A 22,157-nucleotide genomic window follows, 5' to 3' on the forward strand; every position below is an offset into this window, starting at 1 on the left:
ATGTAACTTTAGCACTCAAAGGACTGAGGTAAAAGGATGAAGAGTTCAAGGCTAACTGAAATGCAGTGAAATCCTGTGTAAAAGGGGGAGTGGTGGAAGGGAAGAGAGGAAGAAAAGGAAGGAGGCCGGGGTGGAGGAGGAAAAAGATTTGGAGGGCTCCAGGTTTAGTTTACTGGCATAGCATATTCTTACTATGTACAACACCTAAGTTCAAACTATAGCATCCCAAAAAAAAGAAGAAAAGATGGAAAAATTCTTACTTGGTTATTTTTCTCATTGCTGTGATTTAATACATGACAACAATTAACTTGGGAATGAAGAGTTTATTTTGGATCCCAGTGTGAGGACACAGTCCATCGGGACAGGAAAGAAATGATATAATGCAGCTGGTTAAATTGTGTCCATAGTCAAGAAACAAAGAGGAATAAAAGCTGGTATTCCACTCATTTTCTCCTTTAAAAACAATACTTTTTTTAAAAATTTTGTGTGTATTTTTGTCCACATACATATAACATAATTGCCTATAGACAACAGAAGAGTGCTATGGGATAATGCTTTTGTATACTGGTTTAATAAAACGCTGACTGGCCAGTAGCCAGGCAGGAAGTATAGGTGGGATAAGCAGACAAGGAAAATGATGGGAAGAGGAAGGCTGAGTCAGGAGACGCCAGTCCGCCATCCAGGGAGCAGTATGTAATGGCACACAGGTAAAGCCATGGAAAATGTGGCAATATAAAGATTAACAGAAATGGGCTGAGTTTGAGTGTAGGAGCTTGTCAGTGGCAGGCCTGAGCTAATGGCAGAGCAGTTTTAATTAAAATAAGCCTCTGTGTGTTTACTTGGGTCTAAATGGCTGCGGACTAGGCAGGACACAGAAAAACTTCAGCTACAGAAGAGGGCATCAGATCCCCCAGAGCTGGTGGTTGTAAGTTATCCATCATAAGTGATAGGATCCAAACTTAGTTTACTGCAAGAACACTATGTGCTCTTAACTACTGAGTTATTTCTTCAGCCCAACTTTCTCATTTTTATTCAGCTCAGGACACTCACCAATGGAATGGTGCTACCCACAAATAGGATGTAGCTTCTTCCCACCTTTATGTACAGAGATTTGTCTTGCAGGTGATTATAGATCCTATCAAGTTGACAATAAATATTAACTACTACAGAACTGGAAAATTATCTAAAACAAAAACAATCATATCTAATAGCTAAGCATGGTGTCCCATACCCGTAATCCTAGCACTTGGGAAGAGAAAGTAGAATCAGAAATTCAATGCAACCCAGAGCTATAGCCAAGAAGGGAGGGAGGGAGGGAGGGGGAAGGAAAAGAAAGGAAGGAAAGGGAGGTGGGAAGAGGGAAGGAGAAGAGAGAGACAGCTAGACAAAAAGGCAAAGACAAGAGACAGACACTGAATTTTACTGGGGCCAAGTGTTGCAACCCAGGGGAGTGGTTGTACTTAGAAGGGATGCCTCAAACTGGCCCAATGAAACTGAGAAATAGGCTAGTCAGAAAAGGGCAGGGCAGGCTTGTACACGGATTCTAATTCCACCAATCTCTTACAAGCTTTAAATGTACACAGACCCCTGCCTACCAATTCAGCTTTTTGTTAAGGCACAAGGGAAAAATAGCCTTATCCATGTTCTGAGTGGGAATAGCAACAACATAGGATCATCTAAAGATCACCAAATTCTGTCATTCCCCCAACCCCCCAAAAAAAGTATTCAAGAGTCAGCGCAAGCTGTTTGGAGAAGCTGTGACTAAAGCAATACATCCTAAAGCCAAAGTCATAGCTTCAACAGCAGTTATGGTTACAGTGGTTCTTGTAGCTGAAGTGGTGTTTCCTTAGTGTATCTATTAAGTGCCAAAGAAGGTACTGCTCCCCTTTCAAGGCAAGCAGGTGAAAAGAGAGTTTGCTACTACTTGTTGCTACAAAATTGAAGGCAATGTCATGTACTGAGATTTGGAAGGCACAGAACAAGTCAGAAGTGTATCTATAGTAGGAAAAGGCTTACAACTATCAGGGTAAAGAAGAAAAGAAAACATGCTTGAAACATAAAACTGAAGAAATGGTAAAGGACCCAATTAAGGTTAGTGAACACAAACTACAGCACTGAACAAATCAGGAGACTCCCTTTCGTTTCCCTCCCCACATAGCATTTACCAAGTGGCTAATGGCTGAAAAAAAATATAACCATGTAAGTTTCAAATACTCATGCATGATATAGGAAAATACCCTTTGTTTAAAACGAAAAGTTTCTGTCAAGTGTCCAGATTTTGTGTATGTATATAAATACACACATATGAAAACATACACTAAAATTATGAAATGTTTTACTTATATTATTTGAAAGCACCTTTAAATTTAAAATTTTATTCTTAAACTACATAGTTACTACACCTTGAGAAAGCACAATAACTCTCTTAGAAGGTCCAGGAAATATAATGGAACCAACAAACTTATAGTTTCATGTCAAATGTTATTTACTGGTCTTAGTTAATAAACCGAACCTTTCTATGGTTATTTTCCTCTTCTACAAAGAATCACATAAGATTGAGTTTGAATGCAAAATGTGTGAAACATTGTATCATACACATCTATCATATTTTATGTTTGGATTTTATATTATTGCATAATAAAGAATTTGAGCTAGGTGTGGTGACCCACGCCTTTAATCTCAGCACTCAAAGAGGCAGAGGTAGGCAAATCTCTGTGAGTTCAAGGCCGCTAATAGTGAGTTCCAGGACAGCCAGGGCTATATAAAGACCCTGTCTCAAAAATAAAAAAAGATTTTGGCTGACCTATATCCCTGATCAGAGGGGATAATTTTAGATCCTTGAAGCTTCCTTAGTTATTGGAATGCCTTTGTTAGTCAATGATGGGACCTCTGATCACATCAGAGAACTTATACTAAGGAAGTAATTGATAGAGGGAATTCCTAAACAATTTATGTGAAGTAATAATTCAGGAAGGGGGTAGATCACCTTAAAAAGACCAAGTACATGCTTGGGGGATTGCAACTAAAGCCAGGTAATAAAGGGAAGAGGCTGGAAATCAAACCACATGAGCAATGACTCAATATCTTGGCAGTGAAAACTCTGGATACTATACCAGCTTTGGCAATAAACGCCTATTATCCCAGCACTTGGGAGGTTGGGACAACCTAGTAAACCTGGGAAAAATCTTTGGCGCCCTCCAAGTTTATAGGCAACTGATCAGAACTGATGGTGATATCTAATTACAGCCTTATGGAGGATCACATCCTTAATCTGTTAGGTATATCTACACTACTACATAAAAAATGTTATATACTGTGCATACATGTCCTATGTGGCTACTGTCTCTTAAAATACATTATTTCCTGGGCTGAAGGGATGGCATCATGGGTAAAGGTGCTTGCCACCAAGTCTAATGACCTAAGTTCAACCCCAGAACCCACATTATGGAAGCAGAAAACTAACTCCAGCAATGTCTTCCTTGACCTCCACATTCATGCCATGGGCGCATACAGGTGTGTGCACATACGATCACACAAACACATACACACACGAAATAAATGTTAAATATATATAATAATATATTACTTCTTAAATTTTACCTCAGTTTTAAAAAAGCTTGCTACTATAAAACTTAATATAAAATAATATTATAAATATGGAATTTATCCAGTGTTTCTGTCTCAGAACACACATTCAGCTAAGATTAATTGTAGACTACAAGCCAGTAGGAATCCTATGCTGGATGTCAACACCTCCATTTAACATCACCAAAAGAAAACTAAGAGCACATTTACTGGAAGACAAAAGACAAGTTGCTGGAGTTGGTTCTCTCTTTCCACTCTGTGGGCTCTGGGGATCAAAGTGTCAAATTCAGGGTTGTCAAGCTTGGCAGTAAAGTGCCTCTACCTACTGAGTCAGCTCTCCAGCCTAAGAAATGCCATTCATCACATAAAGTTATAATCATATGATTTATTACATATATGTATATCCCAAATAGATCCCCAAAAGCAGAAGCAAATAAAATATATTTTACTTGAACACAAAAGCAAATAAAATAATAAAAATTATAAGTCAAATAGGAAAGCAAATACAGTGTTACATAAAAATAATAATACATCATGCTAAAGAAGGGCTAATTTCAAGATTGCTTAAAAAGTCAGTTTAACAATTTAAAATCAGTATACTTAACCAAGCTAGCAGAATAAAATTTTAAAATCCTGTAAAATTTCAATATATTAGCCAGGCAGTGGTGGCGCACGCCTTTAATCCCAGCACTCAGGAGGCAGAGCCAGGTGGATCTCTGTGAGTTTGAGGCCAGCCTGCTCTACAAAGCAAGTCCCAGGACAGGCACCAAAGCTGCACAGAGAAACCCTGTCTCGAAAAAAACACACACAAAAAAAAAAAAAATTCAATATATTTAGAAAAGGTACTCAAGTTGACAAGATAGGAATAAATTATCCATACTGAATAAGGTAGGTTAATTTATTCTGATAGGATTTTTTTTTAATTTACAGCAAACATTGTACTTAATAATAAATTAACTACATAAATTACATTCTCCCTTATTTGGGGAACAACACAAAAAAATGTTCACTAGTATGAATTCTATTCAGAGACAGGAGCATTGGTTCAGTGATTAAAACTACTTTCTGGTCTTTCAGAGGACCTGGGGTTAGTTCCCAGCACACACGGAGGCTCACAACCATGTGTAACTGGAGTTCCAAGAGATCCAATATCCTTTCTACCCTCTGTGGGCACCAGGAATGCCATAGTGCACATACATTCATGCAGGCAAGCACTCACACATAAAACAAAAATAATTTTTAAAAAAATTATACCAAGGGCTAAGAATGTAAGTCAGTTGTAAAGCATTTGTCTAGCATGTGCAAGGTCCTAAATTCAATCTCTAGCACTGCAAATAATTAAATAATTCTACTCAAATGTTTGTTGTGAATTATATTCAAAATAATAAGACAAAAATAAATAAAATGCACTAGATTGGAAAGAACATTTCCATTATCTGCAAATGGTATTCACACACAGAAATGACACATAAAAACCTATCACATACCTAGAAAAGGGAAAATTGTGCAAGACCTCTAAGCAGAAAACCAAAATGCACGAGAGGTGGTGGTGCATGCCTTTAATCTCAGCTCTTAGGAGGAGGAGGAGGAGGCAGGCGGATCTCCATGAGTTCAAGGCCAGCCTGGTCTACAAAGTAAGTTTCAGGACAGCCACGGTGGTGACACAGAGCAACCCTGTCTCAAGAAACTTAAAAAGAAAGAAAGGAAGGAAGGGAGGGAGGGAGAGAGGGAGGAAAAGAAAGGAAAGGAAAGGAAAGGAAAGGAAAAGAAAAGAAAAGAAAAGAAAACCAAAATGCACTGTGCTGTAAGAAATTGAAGAAAACTGAAAGGTTATACAATAAACATGGATCACAATAAAACTGAGGTTTCTTCATCCAATAATTTAAGATCTGAAATACTCCACAATCCAAAACTATTGAGCTACAAGAAGAAAATTCCACACTTGACCTAACACAGATCACAGCCAAAATACAAGTATATTAAGCCTGTTGTATACAATTACCTGCAGTTAAAGTAAATGGAAGACATAAAGAAATTTCGTGTTTAGACCTGGGTTTCATCCATAAGCTACCACATTATAAATATATGCATTTTTTAATCTAAAGATAAAAAATCAGAAATCCATCCTAAGCCTTTCAGATAAGAGTTAATTTAACTTATACTAACAAAAGGTCAATTATCCCCAAACTGATTTGCAGAAAATACTATCCAATAGCAACTCAAAAGGTATTTTAAAGAATACTAAATAAAGGATGACCTTGAAGTTAAGAGAGAGAGAGAGAGAGAGAGAGAGAGAGAGAGAGAGAGAGAGAATTACCAATATTTATCAAACTGATGCTGAAAAGGAAAAACAGTTAACATGACAAGATTTGGAACCTTGCCAAAAATGACAATAATTAAAAGTATAATGTGGTACAAAAATAGACCCGTTGGAAAATACAGAAAATCCTTAAGAGATATACATGTATAAGTCACCTGCTTTAAAACAAAGTTATGAATAAAATGAGTAGGCAAATAATTGTGATTTCAGTAAACTGCACTAAATCAATTGTAATAAGGGAAAACAAAATGTAACTCCTACATCATCACACCAAACATGAAATAAGATAAATTTCTGGTGAATCATAAATCTAAATATGAAAAGGTAGAGGTAGTCAGTGACAGAGGAGGTGCTTAGCACGGACTGAACAGGACCCCGGGTTCCATCCTTGGCACCACTCCCAGAAACTCTAAATATGAAAGACAAAAAAATACAATTTCTAGGAGGAAGAAAATATTCTCATTGAAGCAGAAAATGAGAGCCTTAACACAGGAAGCTACTCAGTAGAGGAATATGGGAAATAATATAGAATCCCAGTATCACAGAGGAGAGTTCTGTGATATGTGGATTTGAAAACAACTAGTCCTAAAGGATATTACCACTATCTCACAAAATGTAAAATCTACAGCAAATATCATATTGTATATAAAACCTGGACAACACAAAAAGTACACACCATTACTAGTTCTAACCAAACTGAAGGTTCATGAAAATGCAGTATAAAAAATAAACAGGAAATGTTTTTAACTGCCAGTATTTCATAGCTTATATAGTATCTATGAGAAGCGTATGTGGAACAAGAAAGTTCATGTTGCACACAAGAACAGAGTAAAGAAGCCAACTGATATACATGAGAACAAAGAGTCAGAAAAGGAAGTATTAAAATGTGTACAACAACAAAAAAAAAAAAACCTAAGATACTGTCCTAGCTGGTTTTGTGTGTCAACTTGACACAAGCTAGAGTCATCACAGAGGAAGGAGCCTCAATTGAGGAAATGTCTCCATGAGATCCAGATGTAAGGCATTTTCTCAATTAGTGATCAATGGGGGAGGGCACGGCCCATGGTCGGTAGTACCATCCCTGTGCTGCTGGTCCTGGGTTCTGTAAGAAAGCAGGCTGAGCAAACCATGAAGAGCAAGACAGTAAGCAGTACCCTCAATGGCCTCGCATCAGCTCCTACCTCCAGGATCCTGCCCTGTTTGAGTTACTACTGTCCTTGACTACCTTCATTGAGGAACAGCAATGTGGAAGTGTAAGTCAAATAAACTCTTTCCTCTCCAACTTGCTTTTTGGTCATAGTGTTTCTTCACAACAACAGAAACCCTAAGACAGGTACCTAGAAAGCAATCTAACAAAACATGTCAAAATTCTTTATTGAACTATAACTTAATTCTAAAGATTAGAATAAACATACTAGAAATATTCAAGTTTCTGTATCAGATGGAACAGGTTAGTTGATTCTGTGATTAAAATGCCCAAGTCTTCACAACTTAAAGAAACTGACATTAACTTTCCACAATACTAGTCAAGCAAAGCTCAGTAGGAAGGAAGGCTCTGCTCAACAGTTAGCTGGTAGGGTCAACTCCAGCCGAAACATATCCTCAACCCTCTGCTCAACAAACAAGTTAAACTAATCTCATGCCTTATATGCACACCATGTCATGTCCCTAACCAAAAGGCCACCAAGCACCAAAATGTCTTTTGTTCCCAGAAGAGGGAGCCAAAAATATCTGGTAAACAGTAAAAATGTCTATAAATAAACTCAATATTATAAAAATAGTAGAATATTCCACAACCAAATATTCTCTATAGACAAGAGTTCTTTATGAATGTTGAAGACTGTAAAATTCAGGTGGAATGCGAATAAAAAAATAACACAGAATATCAAACAGCCAAAAATAATCAAAAATTTTCACAAAAGTGAATGGCCCTACTAGATTTTAAGACTTATAAAGATACTGTAATTAAGAGTATGTATAATAAAAGTATTTACAAAGGGACAAATCAACAGTTTGACATAGAGAATACAGCAGACAACTAGAAATACATGAACTATCATAAAAATCACTTCCAGGTAAATTAATAACATGGATAAAATCAAGGTATTTTAAGCTTTAAATGAAAATCTGAAAATGAAAAATTCAAATAGCACACTCAAGCAGAAAGTACAAAATATAAACAAGATATAAAAAATTGGTTCTATAAAGTAAAAAAGGGAAGAGGAGTAAGTTATAAGTAGATGGTATGTTTTTAACTAAAAAAAGAAGTGAATATAAATACTTTAGAGAACTAAGCAGGGTTTTGTGACTCATAATCTGAGGACTCCAGAGAGCTGCCACAAGCCTGAGGCCAGTGTAGTAAGTTCCAAACCAGCCTGGGCTAGAGTAATATGCTGTCCCAAACACCAAAGAAGGAAGAAAGAAAAGAAATGCAGGAAGGCAGCTAACTCTTCCTTTGTATAGCACTAAGCACAAGGACATATGCATAAAACCATTCATAGCTACAGGGCTAGTAAGAATGGAAAAAAAGGAAATCTAAACATCAGGCAACAGATTAATGGATTAAATGTAGTAGGGTCACACTGTGGTAAAAACAAGAGTCACCGTTACATGAAGAACAATACCGTTTAAAATTCTTAAGATCCAAAACAAGTCAGAAAGAAAGGCATGTACAACAACAGCGTACTTGTACTTATAGAAAGTTTCTAAATGCAATATGTATATTGTTCATGATATAGATACCACAGGAATGAATGGCCATGTCTAAGAGAGTAGGGAAAAGAAGAAATAGAAAAAGGGGGAAAGGAAGGAAAGAGCAGTAACAGGGGATTTGGATGATCTCTACAATATTTTTTTAAGGATCTGAAGCTAGAAGGAAAAAAAGTCAAAACTTTATGACAGGAGAGACCGGAGTCAATAGATAGGGGTAAAGCGCTGTGGTAGAGCATTAGCGGAGCATATACTCAGTAGGTCTCTGATGCAACTTTCTTCAGGCATTCAGAATTGGGATTCAAGAGCTAAGCTTCACCTGACTGGCTGAAACGAGAATCAAACTAGCAGATATGACACAGGTATCTTAAGCCTATCTTATTGACTACAAAATCAGAGGAAGTAGGACTGAAGAATGGCATGAAGGCACAGAAAAACTGGAAGAAGATCTGAACAATTTCTAGCCTACAACTCCAGGACTCTCTTGAAGTCTCTCTCAGTTCCTTAAGTATTCTGATTCACTCTAAGTGCCATCATGGCTTAACCCAGCTTACAATTTTATCCAAATAAAAATGAAGATCTTGAACAACAAACAAAAACATACCTCCATAAAGTACATTTAGAAAACAAAATGCTTCTAATGCCATGTCAAGTCAAAAAGGGAGTCAGTCCTTCCTAGGAGTAGGCCAATCTATCCACAATGAACGTTCTCACCTATGTATGCTATCACTCCCGAAAAGCCATCCAAATCCCAATTGTTTCTTGTATATACCATAAATTCTCTCAGCCCAATTATGTGAGACATCCTTGCTCTAGCCCAGGCTGTCCTCAAACTCCAGTTCTCCTCCTTCTACTTCCCAAGTACTAGAATCAAGGTGTGCCTCCACATCCTGTTTTTCCCAGTCCAATTCTTTTGGCCAACCAAGTCAATCAATACAGTATACTCTACTATACTCTCCCAAATACACCAGACCACTCCTCTATCTACACACATCTAAATCCATCCCACTTGAGGCCCAGCTCAAATACTACATACTATATAAACATACCACATCTATCCTGGTCCTATGGGCTCCCTACAGGCCTTTTCTGGGTAGGATTCAAAGTACAAAGACCAGGACAATTCAGGGGGCATGAGAAAGAGCCTGTGACCTAAAGTTTACCTTTATCAGGTGTAATACTACTTAAAACATGCACATCGGAAACTATCCTACAATCACATCACATTTAAGTGTCTTAACAACCTTAAGAGATGTAGCTTCAGAACCCACCAAAATCATCTATATGGTTATGGCAAAGACAATTGCAACTCTCTCTTGAGTAGCCCATGCCTACACTTAGATCTATCTTATATTTTCCCTAAGCACCTATTAATCTTCATGTTTAAATCTATGTTAAAATCTCTTCATAATGAACTCCAATTCTGCTTCATACTGACTCCTCTTGAAAGTCTCTTCTGTGGCCAAGTCAAAACTCCCAGCTTCTCCTGAACGCAGCTACAGGAGACATCCTGGAGCTGTCTCAGCTCCTCCACAACCGCCCCCAACCCATCCTGCCCCTTGCATTTTCTATACTTCTTCTAGTGATTATCATCTTTTGCTACAAATTATGTAACTGCCCAATCCTCCCTTTCCTAAACCAGATTTCATCTGATTCCACCCTACTGCATACTCATTGTCTCCATCTTCTTCCAGCTTAAGCTCAGAACCTATGACTAAGTCTCTTATCCCAATATTAAACTCAGTTCCTTTCAGAAAGTAGATGCTCAAATACTGGTTGAATGCAGAGAAAAGAAATTTTTTATGTATCATAAAAGCTATTTAGAAGTTTGTGCATCCAACAACTGTAATAGGAAAAGAGGAAACTGGTGGTAAGTTATAAATTAGGATCAGTTATAAATTAGGACCAGTTGGAAGAGACATGTTTTTAATACCATGACAAGAAAGTAAGATTGCTCATTGTGTGGCAAAGCTGTCCTGACCCAAATCAGAGGAATTACAGCAGTTTCTACAGCAAAAGGAAAAAAGAAAAAAGAGGGAAATGACAAGGGGACCAGTGAAATCACAGAAAATCAAGTGCTCCAAAGACAAGGCTGCCCTGTGACTTAGCACATGTTCAATAATTTACTCCAGGAATGTTTGGGAGTAAAAGAGGCTAGTGAGTATAAAACAGACAGATAGCTAGGTGGATCTCATGTCAAGCTGAAATAGGCAGAACCAAAGCAGCATTTTCAGAAATGGGAACCTATACGCTAAGAAAAATAGAAGAACTAAGTTATACAACTGGAAGAGACAATCTAGAGGTGTAAAGTAGAGATTGAGCATCTTCAAACACTAAAAACCACTTTGATTAGTTTGAGGTTAAAACTGAAAAATAAGGAAGACCTGGCTGGTATCTAGATTATTCTGTCTTATAAATCTAACTAATATTACCCCCTGAAAGTCCACTTTACCTGTTAATTCTTAAATACTATTCTAAGTCATTAACTGTCAATCTAATATGTACAAGACCCAAATAAGGATGGCAGGACTTTTCTTTAGAAAGTAATGGCTAGAAATCAAACTCCCATCTTCATTCCAAAGACTTTAAAATAAAAATTTGCCCCTACTCTAGCCTTTGTTAAAGGAACTCAAATAAATGCAAATGTACTTTTTAAAAGCAAATGCCAAGCAGTCCAGTAGTAAGCACAAATAGAGTATGTTGGAAGTGAGGAAATGATTGACTCCCAGAAAGAAACAATTAGCATGGTTTCTGCAAAAGCTGCCTTCCTCTTACTAGGGCAGCCCAAGGGAACCTTCAGAACCCTGGGTCCTTACCTATGCAGCACTCCTAGTACCCCTCCTGCTCTCCAGAAATAAGGCAATCAAAGCATGTTTGTCCCTCTGTCCTCAGGGCCAAGACAAATACCCAGTAAGAAAGTCCTTGTTATATAGTTTTTTTTTTTTCCTCTAAATTGAAACATTGGGGGGGGGGGGGTTGTTAAGGATCATAAGACTCAGGAAGCTAATGTAACTTTGGAGGCTCAGAAAGCCTAAAAAGTTATGATACAGAGGCTCCTCCCCCAGTTTCATAAGCTGTAAACAACTGCAGAAAAAAGGAGAGTCACCCATGCAGTTGCCTGCCCAAGTCCACCAGGGAGCTCTAGGAATTCAACGTTCACATCACCCATGCTTAGGTGGGGCTTTGCAGTTCAGCAGGTGCCTTTGAGTCATGTATTCTCCTGTAAGTAACCACTCACCCAGGCTCCTTTAAGTAGCCCAAATAAATTCCTTGCTTCACCAACCTAAACTTGGGTAGAATCATTTCTTTGGTTTGCCAATGATACATTTTGGGGGCGGTGAATAGATATTTTCACATTCCCCAGAAAAAGTCAACGATCTTTTCATCTACAAAGACTAGTATCAAACTCCTTAAGCACGGCGAAGTTAAGTCTATTTCTTGGTAACTGTGAAATCCTAGTTTTCTGTATAAGATGCCAGACTACTTTAAAGTCCCTATCAACTCAATATAGTCCATAAAAAGGCTTCCTTCTTCCTGATCACCTCAGTTCCCCATTAGATTATTTACTTACAGCCTTCAGCTCCTCACCCCTTCACACATGCACACGGGTAAGCAAAGAAATCAGGGGGGCAGTGTGACAGGGTTGGACCAGATGATCTGACCAGAGTCCTCATCAATTCCTAAGATGCAGTGAGTAAGTGTCAGGCTCCTAACACATCTACACTCTCAGGTTCACATGCACTACCACCTCTCCAAAGGGCCTCTCCCCTCTGAGCCAGCAGCTGGCAGGCAGCCAGTTAGAAATTTTAGTAAGTTAGTGAGCAGAAGGATTATTTGGCTTATGAAAGCCAATTTGGGGGAGATACTACATAAGAATTTAGGTTGCATAATAGTCCGATGAAGAATAGTTAGTTAATATCCACCAAAAGCAATTAATTACTTGGAAGAAAAATATTTATTTAGATATGAAAAACTCTGAAATGTTCTGTTTTGTTTATTGAAGCAGGATCTCACACTATAACCCCAGCTGGCCTGGAGTCACCATGTAGTCCAGGAGGGCCTCAAAGTTGTGGTGATCCTCCTGTGTCTGCCTCCTGAGTACATGAATTACAGGCATGCACCACTGTGCCTACCTAAAAAGTCACAATTGAAGTCCTAGAATGTGTGTTTTGACCTGCTTGTCTTTGGTATATCATAAAAGCATTAACACGTTTCTCACAGTTCCCAAAATAGTTAAAGAATCTAGGGTGGAATAAGCAACTCCCTCATTGCTCCACCAAACAATTCTTCCAACCTCCCAAGTCTCCACACATCTCACGGGGAAAAAAAAATGAGGAACAGCAAAAATAAACTAAAATTTATTCTGAAGTTGAACTCCAGTTTATAAAATATTCCAACCCCCCCCAATTCCACTTAAATGAATTAAGCATTATATACTGTAATTAGCAGACTGTATACTAAAAAGTTATAAAATAGTTAAATTAGTCTAAGAGTAATAGTAGAAGACAGACACACAATGCACTTTTAGACTGATGTTACTAAACCCCAAGTCATCACTGGATACTGAATTTATGATATGAGAAAACTACAATTTGAATTTATGGAGTTTCAAAGAACTATCCAGTATCATTGAAGAGCAAAACTGGAATCACACTCTGTGTAATAATGACATAGAATAAAACAGCTTTTAAAAAAATTACAGTGCATATCAAAGTAGCAGAATCAAGAATAATCAATTACCATGAAGATGCCTCCTACATTACCTTTTTCAGAAGTAAAATAATTAATTCCATAATAATGTTCCTGAAACTGTAAAATGCTTTGGTATAGCAGGTAATACTACTTGTAAACTGTCATCCACTGTTTCTGCCTGTGCACACTGCTAGGTAGTAAGTTCAAATTTTAGCTTTTTCTTCTTTCTTGCTAACGTTTTTTATATTTATCACCACAGAGAATAGAAATAGGTAATACAAACTAACATGAACTTCACTGGTTCTGTCAGGTAACTAGGAAAGGAAAAAGGAAAAAAAGTGAAGCTCTTAAGGGAAATTGCTACCTAATAATCTATGCATTTTTTAATGCTGCTATAAAAATGCACATATCCTCAGAAACTAAATCTACTAACCTCTACAATCAATGTGATACATGGTTTATCCAATCTTGACAAAAATCCTCTGGATCACCAATGGTATGTTCATCCACTCGTACATATGCAATTGTATAAAGAATCTATTATTTAGAACACCAAAAAAAATACAATTAAAGACTTGAACACACAGCTACCATTTTAAGAAAAATAAGCACTTTTCATTTCTTGCTAACATCCTTGATGCCCTCCTTTGTGAATAAGAAAAAATACAGTAATTACCAAATTTGGGGAAGAAGAGCATTCCATAAGCAGAATTTGAGCCTATATAAAGCTTCAAAAGATATACTGATAATAACTGACTACAGATTTTAAAACTCCAATACCAACACAACATGTATTTTATCATATAAGTATGTGTATATCATAAACATATTAAAACCTTACATTAAAGTTAAAGAAAGTATCTCAGCTACACAGTACTTTTATAAGAAAAATGATAGCCAGTATGATAACTAAGAAATATAAATGCTTGAGTACTTAGGAAGCTGAAGCAGGAGGATCAAGAGCTTGAAGTTAGCATGGACAATATAGTGAGACTTTGTCTCAAACACTCAGGGGAGGGAAAAAGTTAATATTGATAACTGTAGTAACTCATGACTTTTCCCAGCACTCCTCATCTCCTTGAATCATGTCATTTCAACCCTCCCTACATATTCACAGGCTCCAAAGAGCTGTCTTTGGAACAACCTTTCCACCCCCATGATCCCATCATCATCTCCACCTCTTCAAAGCTTTGGAATCAAATTTCCCACACACATGCAACCCATGTGCCAAACACTACCAAGTTTTTAACATGCATCATGCATCATCTCTTCCCATTCTTAGAATCCTGTAAGTTGGTTTTGTTCTGATCCTATTTTACAAACAGGAAAAGCAAGGCCCAAAGGTAGGCAGTTTTGTGATCAAGGACACATTAACCAAAAAGTGATAAAGCGAAGAATTTGAAACCAGCTTTGACTCTTCATTTCAGAGGCACTGACCACCACTTAAAACATTTTCCTTGAACTTTTCAACAAAGATGCCTCAGTCATTCATTCACTTATTTGTTGAATACAATCTTGGGTTTTTTTTTCCTTCATTTCCAATTCTCTAACTCTGTCCTATTTTCCTACCCTAGAGTCTCCAATTAGATTCTTGGAATCATCCCTAACTCTTCCCCCTCTTTAATAATCCTCATCTATATAATAATAACCCAATCATTTCTATATATTTTAGGGCTTCAGCACTAATATTATCTTGTAGCTGGAGTTTTCTCCAGTCCTGCCCAGCACCACAGACCCCGCAACCACTTATAAAATAATCACTCAGAAACTTATATTAATTAAAGTGCTTGGCCATTAGCTCAGGCCTACCATTGATTAGCTCTTACACTTAACTCAGCCCACTTCTGTTAATCTATATGTCGCTATGCGTTCCATGGCTTTACCTGTTGCCTTTACATGTTGCTCCCTGGACCGCAGGCTAGCGTCTCTTCCTCAGCCTTCCTGTTCCCAGAATTCTCTTTTCTGCTTGTCCCGCCTATACTTCCTGCCTGGCTACTGGCCAATCAGCATTTTATTTATACAGAGCGATATACACAGCATTATCTCCTTGCCAAACAACTCCATTTCCACTATCTCAATTCAGACCCTACATTTCTTTAGCCATTGTGATCCCCTCTTAATGAGTCTTGTGCTCTTGATCTCTGGGTTCTTACAATCAATTTTACCACTGCCATCTGTTAGCCTTTTAAAACAGATCTTCTCATGTTGTATAACACCCCTTTAGGAATTTCTGCTGGTTCTCTACTATCTACAGAATAAAGTTCAAACTTTTGTTGGCATTTCTATACCTTGGCCCATCCTATCTTCCCAATGTTGTCTGTTCTTGTCTTCCCCCATATCAAACTAGTAAATTTAGAGACCAAACTAGTAATTTAGAGCACTTTGACATATAACAATCTTAACAACACCATGAGTATTTCTTGTCATCATCCCATTTTATGAAAAAGAAAAAAGTCAGGAAAATAATTTATTTTAGATCCCAAATCATAAAAGCACGATAGAGCAAGTCTCAGACTACCAAGTTTATTTCCTTTCCTAGTTCTTTACACAGCCACAGTAAAAATATCTCCACTCCTCTCACATCATTTACTTAGCCTTTTCTTAAAATGATTATTCTACTTCCATGTCTCAAATTAAGCTATTATTCCTTAGATCCTAGAATGCTATACTCATTCCTTGAGATTTCCAAACACTCATATTAAGCATTTTTCATATCATACTTCATATTAGCTATTTATATTGACATATAAATCTGTGACAAATTATAAGCATTCTGAGGACAAGACCATAAATTACTCACTCTGTCTTAAAAGTCTGCTTACTGAATTGGAAAATATGTGGGTAAAACATGCCATACAAGAGAGCAAGCATCAAAGCAGAGTCTTGGCCAGGACTGAAAGAAGAAATCAACAACTGGATCAAACCATCTAAGCACACTGGCAACTGCCCACAGTTTTAACATCCATCTTCTGAACAAGGCCAGTATCCCCATGACAACTATTGGCTTTGGCCATTACTAAAATTATTGTTTACTGAAAGCATAATTCAAAAAAATAGGGTAAAAATAAAATTTGGAGTAGAATGAGAGAGAGAGAGAAATCCTATTGTCATTTTCCATTTTAATGTCCTATTTGTTTGAGTAACTAAAATTTAATGATACAGGCTTGACAGCCTTTCTACAAAGATCAGCTCAGCAGTCTATATGCCTGTCATTACAGTGACCAACTCTGAAGAACTATTTCAGTATGCCCAAACAATTGGTGAAGTATACAGCTACCTACCAGCTTGCCACATATCATCCTCTCAAAGAGCCAGTCTCAAAAGATTGCTAGAATGTTGATTATCTGACAACCTATACCACGAAGGTTTCACACAGCTATATCCAATGATCAAATTGAACAGTATAAACTTCAAGATTTTACGCTGCTTCTTCAAGAGTTGTCCGTAACCCAACAAAAGACCAGGTTTGAATGCCATCCTACAGTTATAAAGTCAAGAACAGGAAACCACTAAGCAGCTGACCAAACAAAAACTCTAGGACCCTTCCTTCTTTCTGTCAGAAGCACCTCTCCCGGCTACTGAAACACAGTTACAGTGCCAGCTTTTCCCGTGAACCAATAAAGGATGTTACAATACAAATTAGCCATCTGCCCTCTAGTGAATTTCATTCCATTTGCAAATATGAGCCTAAATACAAAGAAAACCAGACTATGAACATAATTACAAACTAGATTTAAGAAACATGTTTAAGCCGGGTGGTGGTGGCGCACACCTTTAATCCCAGCACTCGGGAGGCAGAGGCAGACGGATCTCTGTGAGTTCGAGGCCAGCCTGGTCTACAGAACGAGATCCAGGAAAGGCGCAAAGCTACACAGAGAAACCCTGTCTCGAAAAACCAAAAAAAAAAAAAAAAAAAAAAAAAAAAAAGAAGAAACATGTTTAACAATATAAATTAATTAATCTCTTTTTCCACATACTATCTGAAAGTCTAGTACATTCTGTTCATCAACAGCAAAACACTGCCACAGGGATGGGAATTTACTCAGTAGTAGAACCCTTCCCCAGCATACCCACACTGGTTTTGATCCCTATTCAAGAGGATAAAAGAAAAAAAAAAACATTAAAACTATAACTACTTCTTTCTATAATTGTAGGGAAGCTAACAGCTGACAGAGCAGAACTGACCTAATTTTTTAAGTCAAAGAATCTAAGTTCAAGTCCTAACTATGCCCTAGGATAACTTCACCATTTGGCTGACAGCACCAAACTCACAGTTATTCTGAGGGGTAAGTACGTACGTATACTCTCAAAAAACACTAGTTTTACAACTATTCTTTTATAACTACCTGATTCAAAGTAAAAATTACATACGATTTATATTTTTAAAAAGAACATAAATTCTAACAAATGTGAAGATTATCTTCCCTTCCTTCCTTTTGCTCACTTACACATTCAAGGGTGTATCATTCAATCAATCACTTAATCAAAGGCTGGGCATGGTAGTGCATGCCTGTAATCATAGCAGAAGGATCCAACAGTTTGAGGCTAGCTTGGGTTATATATCCAGACTGTCTCAAGGGGAAGGAGGGAAAGAAAGAAGGGGAAAAAGGAAAGAGGACTGTAGAGACGACAGTCAACTTTGCTGCTCGGGAGCAGTATATTGTGGCAACGTAATTTAAAGTAGTTACATATATGAAAGACGGAGGACTTAATGCCACTGAACAGTATACCACCAAAAGTAGAATGTAGATGGTGAGTATATAAATATTCACTTTCAGTTTTTCTGTATGTTGAGCTTTATTATAATAAAACAGTGGGGTAAAAACAATGCTGCCACGCAGAGGGATGCTTCTATTATCATCTACTATGCAGAAATAATAGTAAGCCAGATACAGTGGTAACAGCCTATAGTTAGTTGTAGCACTCAGGAAGCTGAGGCAGGAGGATTATTGGAGCCCAGAGACCAGCATGTGTAACATAACAAGACCAATCTCAAAAACAGTAAACTACTACCAGATGTTCGGATAATTCATTCCTTTTTCTTAGAATCCTCAAGGCACCTTTACCATTCCTCCCTCTCCCTCTCTCTCTCTCCCTCTCTCTCTCTCTCTCTCTCTCTCTCTCTCTCTCTCTCTCTCTTTTGGTTTTTCGAGACAAGGTTTCTCTGCGTAGCTTTGGAGCCTTTCCTGGAACTCACTCTGTAACCCAGACTGGCCTCAAAACCTGCCTCTGCCTCCCGAGTGCTGGGATTAAAGGCGTGCACCACCACTGTCCAGCTTTTTTTTTTTTCCATCTCCTCTTATTAAAGTCATTCTGAAACAAAATAATGTTTCAGTGGTGTGTGTGCGCGTGTGTGCCTGTGTGTCTGTGTGCCTGTGTGCCTGTGTGTCTGTGTGTGTCTGTGTGTGTGTGTAACAGGGTTTTGCTATATACTTCAGACTGGGCCCAAACTGGAGCTCCACTTGCTTCAGCTTTACAAATGCTTGGGATTACCAAAATATGCCACCATGTCAAGATCCTCATTTGAAATTTCTTAACCTGCACTTATGTATATGGTCTTAAATTATTCTAAGGAACCAAATGCCAAGTCTTTAATCCCTCCTGAAGAAAAACAGAAGCTAAATCAACAGATTTCTTTGATAATTTGACCAAAGAAAACAGAAAAACTAGAGTTGAACTATCTGTTCCTAACTTTAACATTTGCTGCTAATGCCAATAACTCTCTTAACCAGAAATACTATCTGCATCTTAAATGTACCTGATATACAAGTACGAACTACAGATACACAAACACATGAGCCACTTCAAAATGCTATCTAATTCTTCATCTCATTTTCTTCCCCATTCCTACCAGTAACTGAGATTTTAATGTTAGTGTTACAACAGAAACCCAAACACCATGAGGCATGTCAACTTTAAAATATAAATATTTTACATATATATAAAATCAGACCACCTGACATCCGCTAGGATGCTACTAGTGAGAATACAGAAAATAGTAATTATTGACAATCATCTGGGGAAGTGGAGCCCATTATGCAGTGTTGGTGGGAATGTGAAATGGTATGACCACAGGCAAAAAGACAAATGGCAGGCTGGGAGTGTAACTAGTGGTAGAGCACTTGCCCAGTACATGCAAGGCCCTGCTTTCAATTCCTAGCCACACACACACACACACACACACACACACACACACACAAGGCAATTCCTCAGAAGTTAAAGGTCTATTCCCAAAAGATTTAAAAGTAGGACTACAGCAACATTATTCCTGATAACTAAAATTTGGAAGCAACTTGTCCATAGAGAGATGAATGGATAAGAAAATGTATTACATCCAAGGGCGCATTATTCAATATTAGAAATTCATGGCAGATGTTACAGCATGGATAAACTTTGAAGACATTATACTAAATGAAAGAAAACAATAAAACACAAAAAAAGACAAATACAGTGTAAAGTCATTTAAACATGTTAGCTAGTGAAGTTCAGAGACAAAAAGCGGAAAGTGGCTGCCAGGGGATTCAAGGAGGAGGGAATGAGGAGTTGTTTAACAGGTATAGAATTTCAGTTTTGCAAGATGAAGAGTCCTGAAGATGGATGATGGTGGTGATTGCACAACAGAGTAGATGCATATAATGACCCTGAACTACACAATTTAAAAATGGTTAGGATGATAATCTGTGATGTGTATCTTACCACAATAAAAATACTGAAAAATAAAATTGAGGAATTGATCTCTTCAAAAGGTCAAGTGGTGATTCCATGGGGGCTGACAGGCAAGCAGTCAACTTTGTGGCTAGTAGTGCACACCTGCCTCTCTCCAAACCCTGAGACCTTGGCCTTGTTCCCCTCAGATTCTCCACTCTTCCTAGAGCCATACCAAATGTTTACTTCCACTTCCAAAAGTGCAACCAGTACTCCTGCTCCACCAGTTCTGAGTCAAGCAGCAAGGAACTTAATCCCTCTAAACCAGCCTCCTCTTTAAAACAAGGATAATTCCTACCTACCTGCCACACAAGGTTGTTACGAGGGCAAAAGTGAGATCACCTTCATAAAAGCAGCTTTCAACTGCCAAGCACCAAAGAAACATAAATGACATTTAACTACTTTCACATGGCGATTGAGACGCTTTAGTAACAGAAGCTTCACAAACATAAGCTGGCAACACCTCACCCATGCTCGCACTGAAAATACACATCATCCCCAAATAACACCGTTCTTTAGTCTTTAGCTGAAGGGCAGCATGGGGGCGGGGAGGTGCTCTTAAACACCCTAGAGCATTTGAACTCACCACCCAAAACGCAGCCAATTATTCTACCTACCCCACGAAATTGAATATTTATGACCCCCGAACAGGCCTACAACACCCTGGAACTACACTTCCCACAAAGCATAGAGTGGAACATTGGCAGCATGCAGGGCGGCCTGGAATTGGGGGTGACCACTGCTCCCGGCGAGCTTGGATCACCGTCCCCTGGAAAATCGCAACCTTTGGCACACGGAGTGTGACTGCCTGTCCTTTCTGACAGCTCTGTCAGCCCGCGTTTTATTTATTTATTATTTATTTTTTTCCTGCCGCTAACAGCGGCCCTATCCGTCTTTCCTGCTTCAACCTGAGAGTCCTCTCCAATCCGTGACCTTTCTGCCGATTCCTAGGATGTCGGGGAAAAGGCGCCTTCTCTCCTTCCCAAAAGCTCCATTTGCAGAACTCGCCCGTCAGTCAGGATCAGGGGGCGGACATGGCGGGGGTCAGACGGGACGGGTGGACACAGTCCGACCCCGGGGCGCAAGGCCGCGCGCCAGCCGGGGCCGCCAGTCAGGGGGCCGGGCTCCTCCAAACCCCGGGCCGGGGCGGCTTCTTCCGAGCCGAGGCGGTTCTGCCCCGAGCTCTGGTTTCAATTTCACGACGTGACAGTGCAAACCTGCGGCCTACAAGCGCCCGCGGCGGCGTCCCGCCCGCTCGCCCGCTCGCCCGCTCGCCCGCCAGGCCCGAGCGCCCCAGTCCCCCCGCACGCCGCGGCCACCGCACGCCCGCTCGCCCGGCCCCGCACCCTGCGAGCCTCCAGGGCCCCGCGGGGCCCGACCCTGCGTGGAGTCGAGTCCCGCTCGCGGCCGCAGGCTCGGCGCCGCACTTACTCAGCTCGTCCTGGGAGGCGGAGGCGGCGGCCGCAGCCATGTTGCGCCCGGGAGCGAGCGAGGGAGGGGCGGACGGCCGGCGAGGGGGGCTCGCGGCCGTCGCCGTGCCGCGCCGCGCCGCGCCGTGCCGCAGGGGCCCGGGGCCGCCTCGGGTCCCTCACGCGGGCCGCGCTGCGCCCTCCAGGCCCGCCCGCCGCCTGCGTCCTCCGCGCGGCGAGCGTCGCTCCCGCCGCCCGCCCGCCCCGCGCCGCGCCGCCCCGCGAGCTCGCGCCTCGGAGGAGCCGCAGCCGCCCGTGCGGCCGAGTGACTGCGGCTCGGCGCCCGGCTCGCCCGCTCGCCCGCCCGCCTCACTCCGGCCGGCTCTTATATTTAGAAAGAGCTGAGCCATCCTCCACCCCACCCCCCCTCCGGCCCCTCGCGCACCCGCCCGCCCGCCCGCCCTCGCTCTCTCGCTCGCTCGCTCGCTCGCGCCTCGTCCTGCCCACCCGCCGCCGCCAAGCTTTCTCCCCGCGCGGAGCTGAGCCGAGCGGAGCGGAGCGGCGACGGCGGCGGCGGCGGCGGCGGGCGAGCCGCCCCCACCTCAGCCTCTTCCCCCCTCAGCCGCAGGCGCGCGGCCTCTGACCTGAGTCCGAACCGGTCTCCATAGCCCGGGATGCCGCCGCCCGCTCCGGCGCCGCGCCGCGACCAGCGAGGTGGAGGGCGGGCTGGGCCTGAG

General features: G+C 40.3%; 1 protein-coding gene across 1 annotated transcript in view; it reads right to left on the reverse strand.

Annotated features, from left to right (window-relative positions):
* Ecpas (Ecm29 proteasome adaptor and scaffold) overlaps positions 1-21,539 on the reverse strand; it is a 123,498-nt gene extending 101,959 nt beyond the window's left edge. Inside the window, exon 1 of the mRNA XM_059254400.1 lies at positions 21,443-21,539. Coding sequence (XP_059110383.1) covers positions 21,443-21,482 — 40 coding nt within the window. The 5' untranslated portion in view covers positions 21,483-21,539. The remainder of the gene's footprint in view (positions 1-21,442) is intronic.
* Positions 21,540-22,157: the final 618 nt, after the last annotated feature.

This window comes from Peromyscus eremicus, chromosome 2, assembly GCF_949786415.1.
Source record: "Peromyscus eremicus chromosome 2, PerEre_H2_v1, whole genome shotgun sequence".
NCBI lineage: Eukaryota > Metazoa > Chordata > Mammalia > Rodentia > Cricetidae > Peromyscus > Peromyscus eremicus.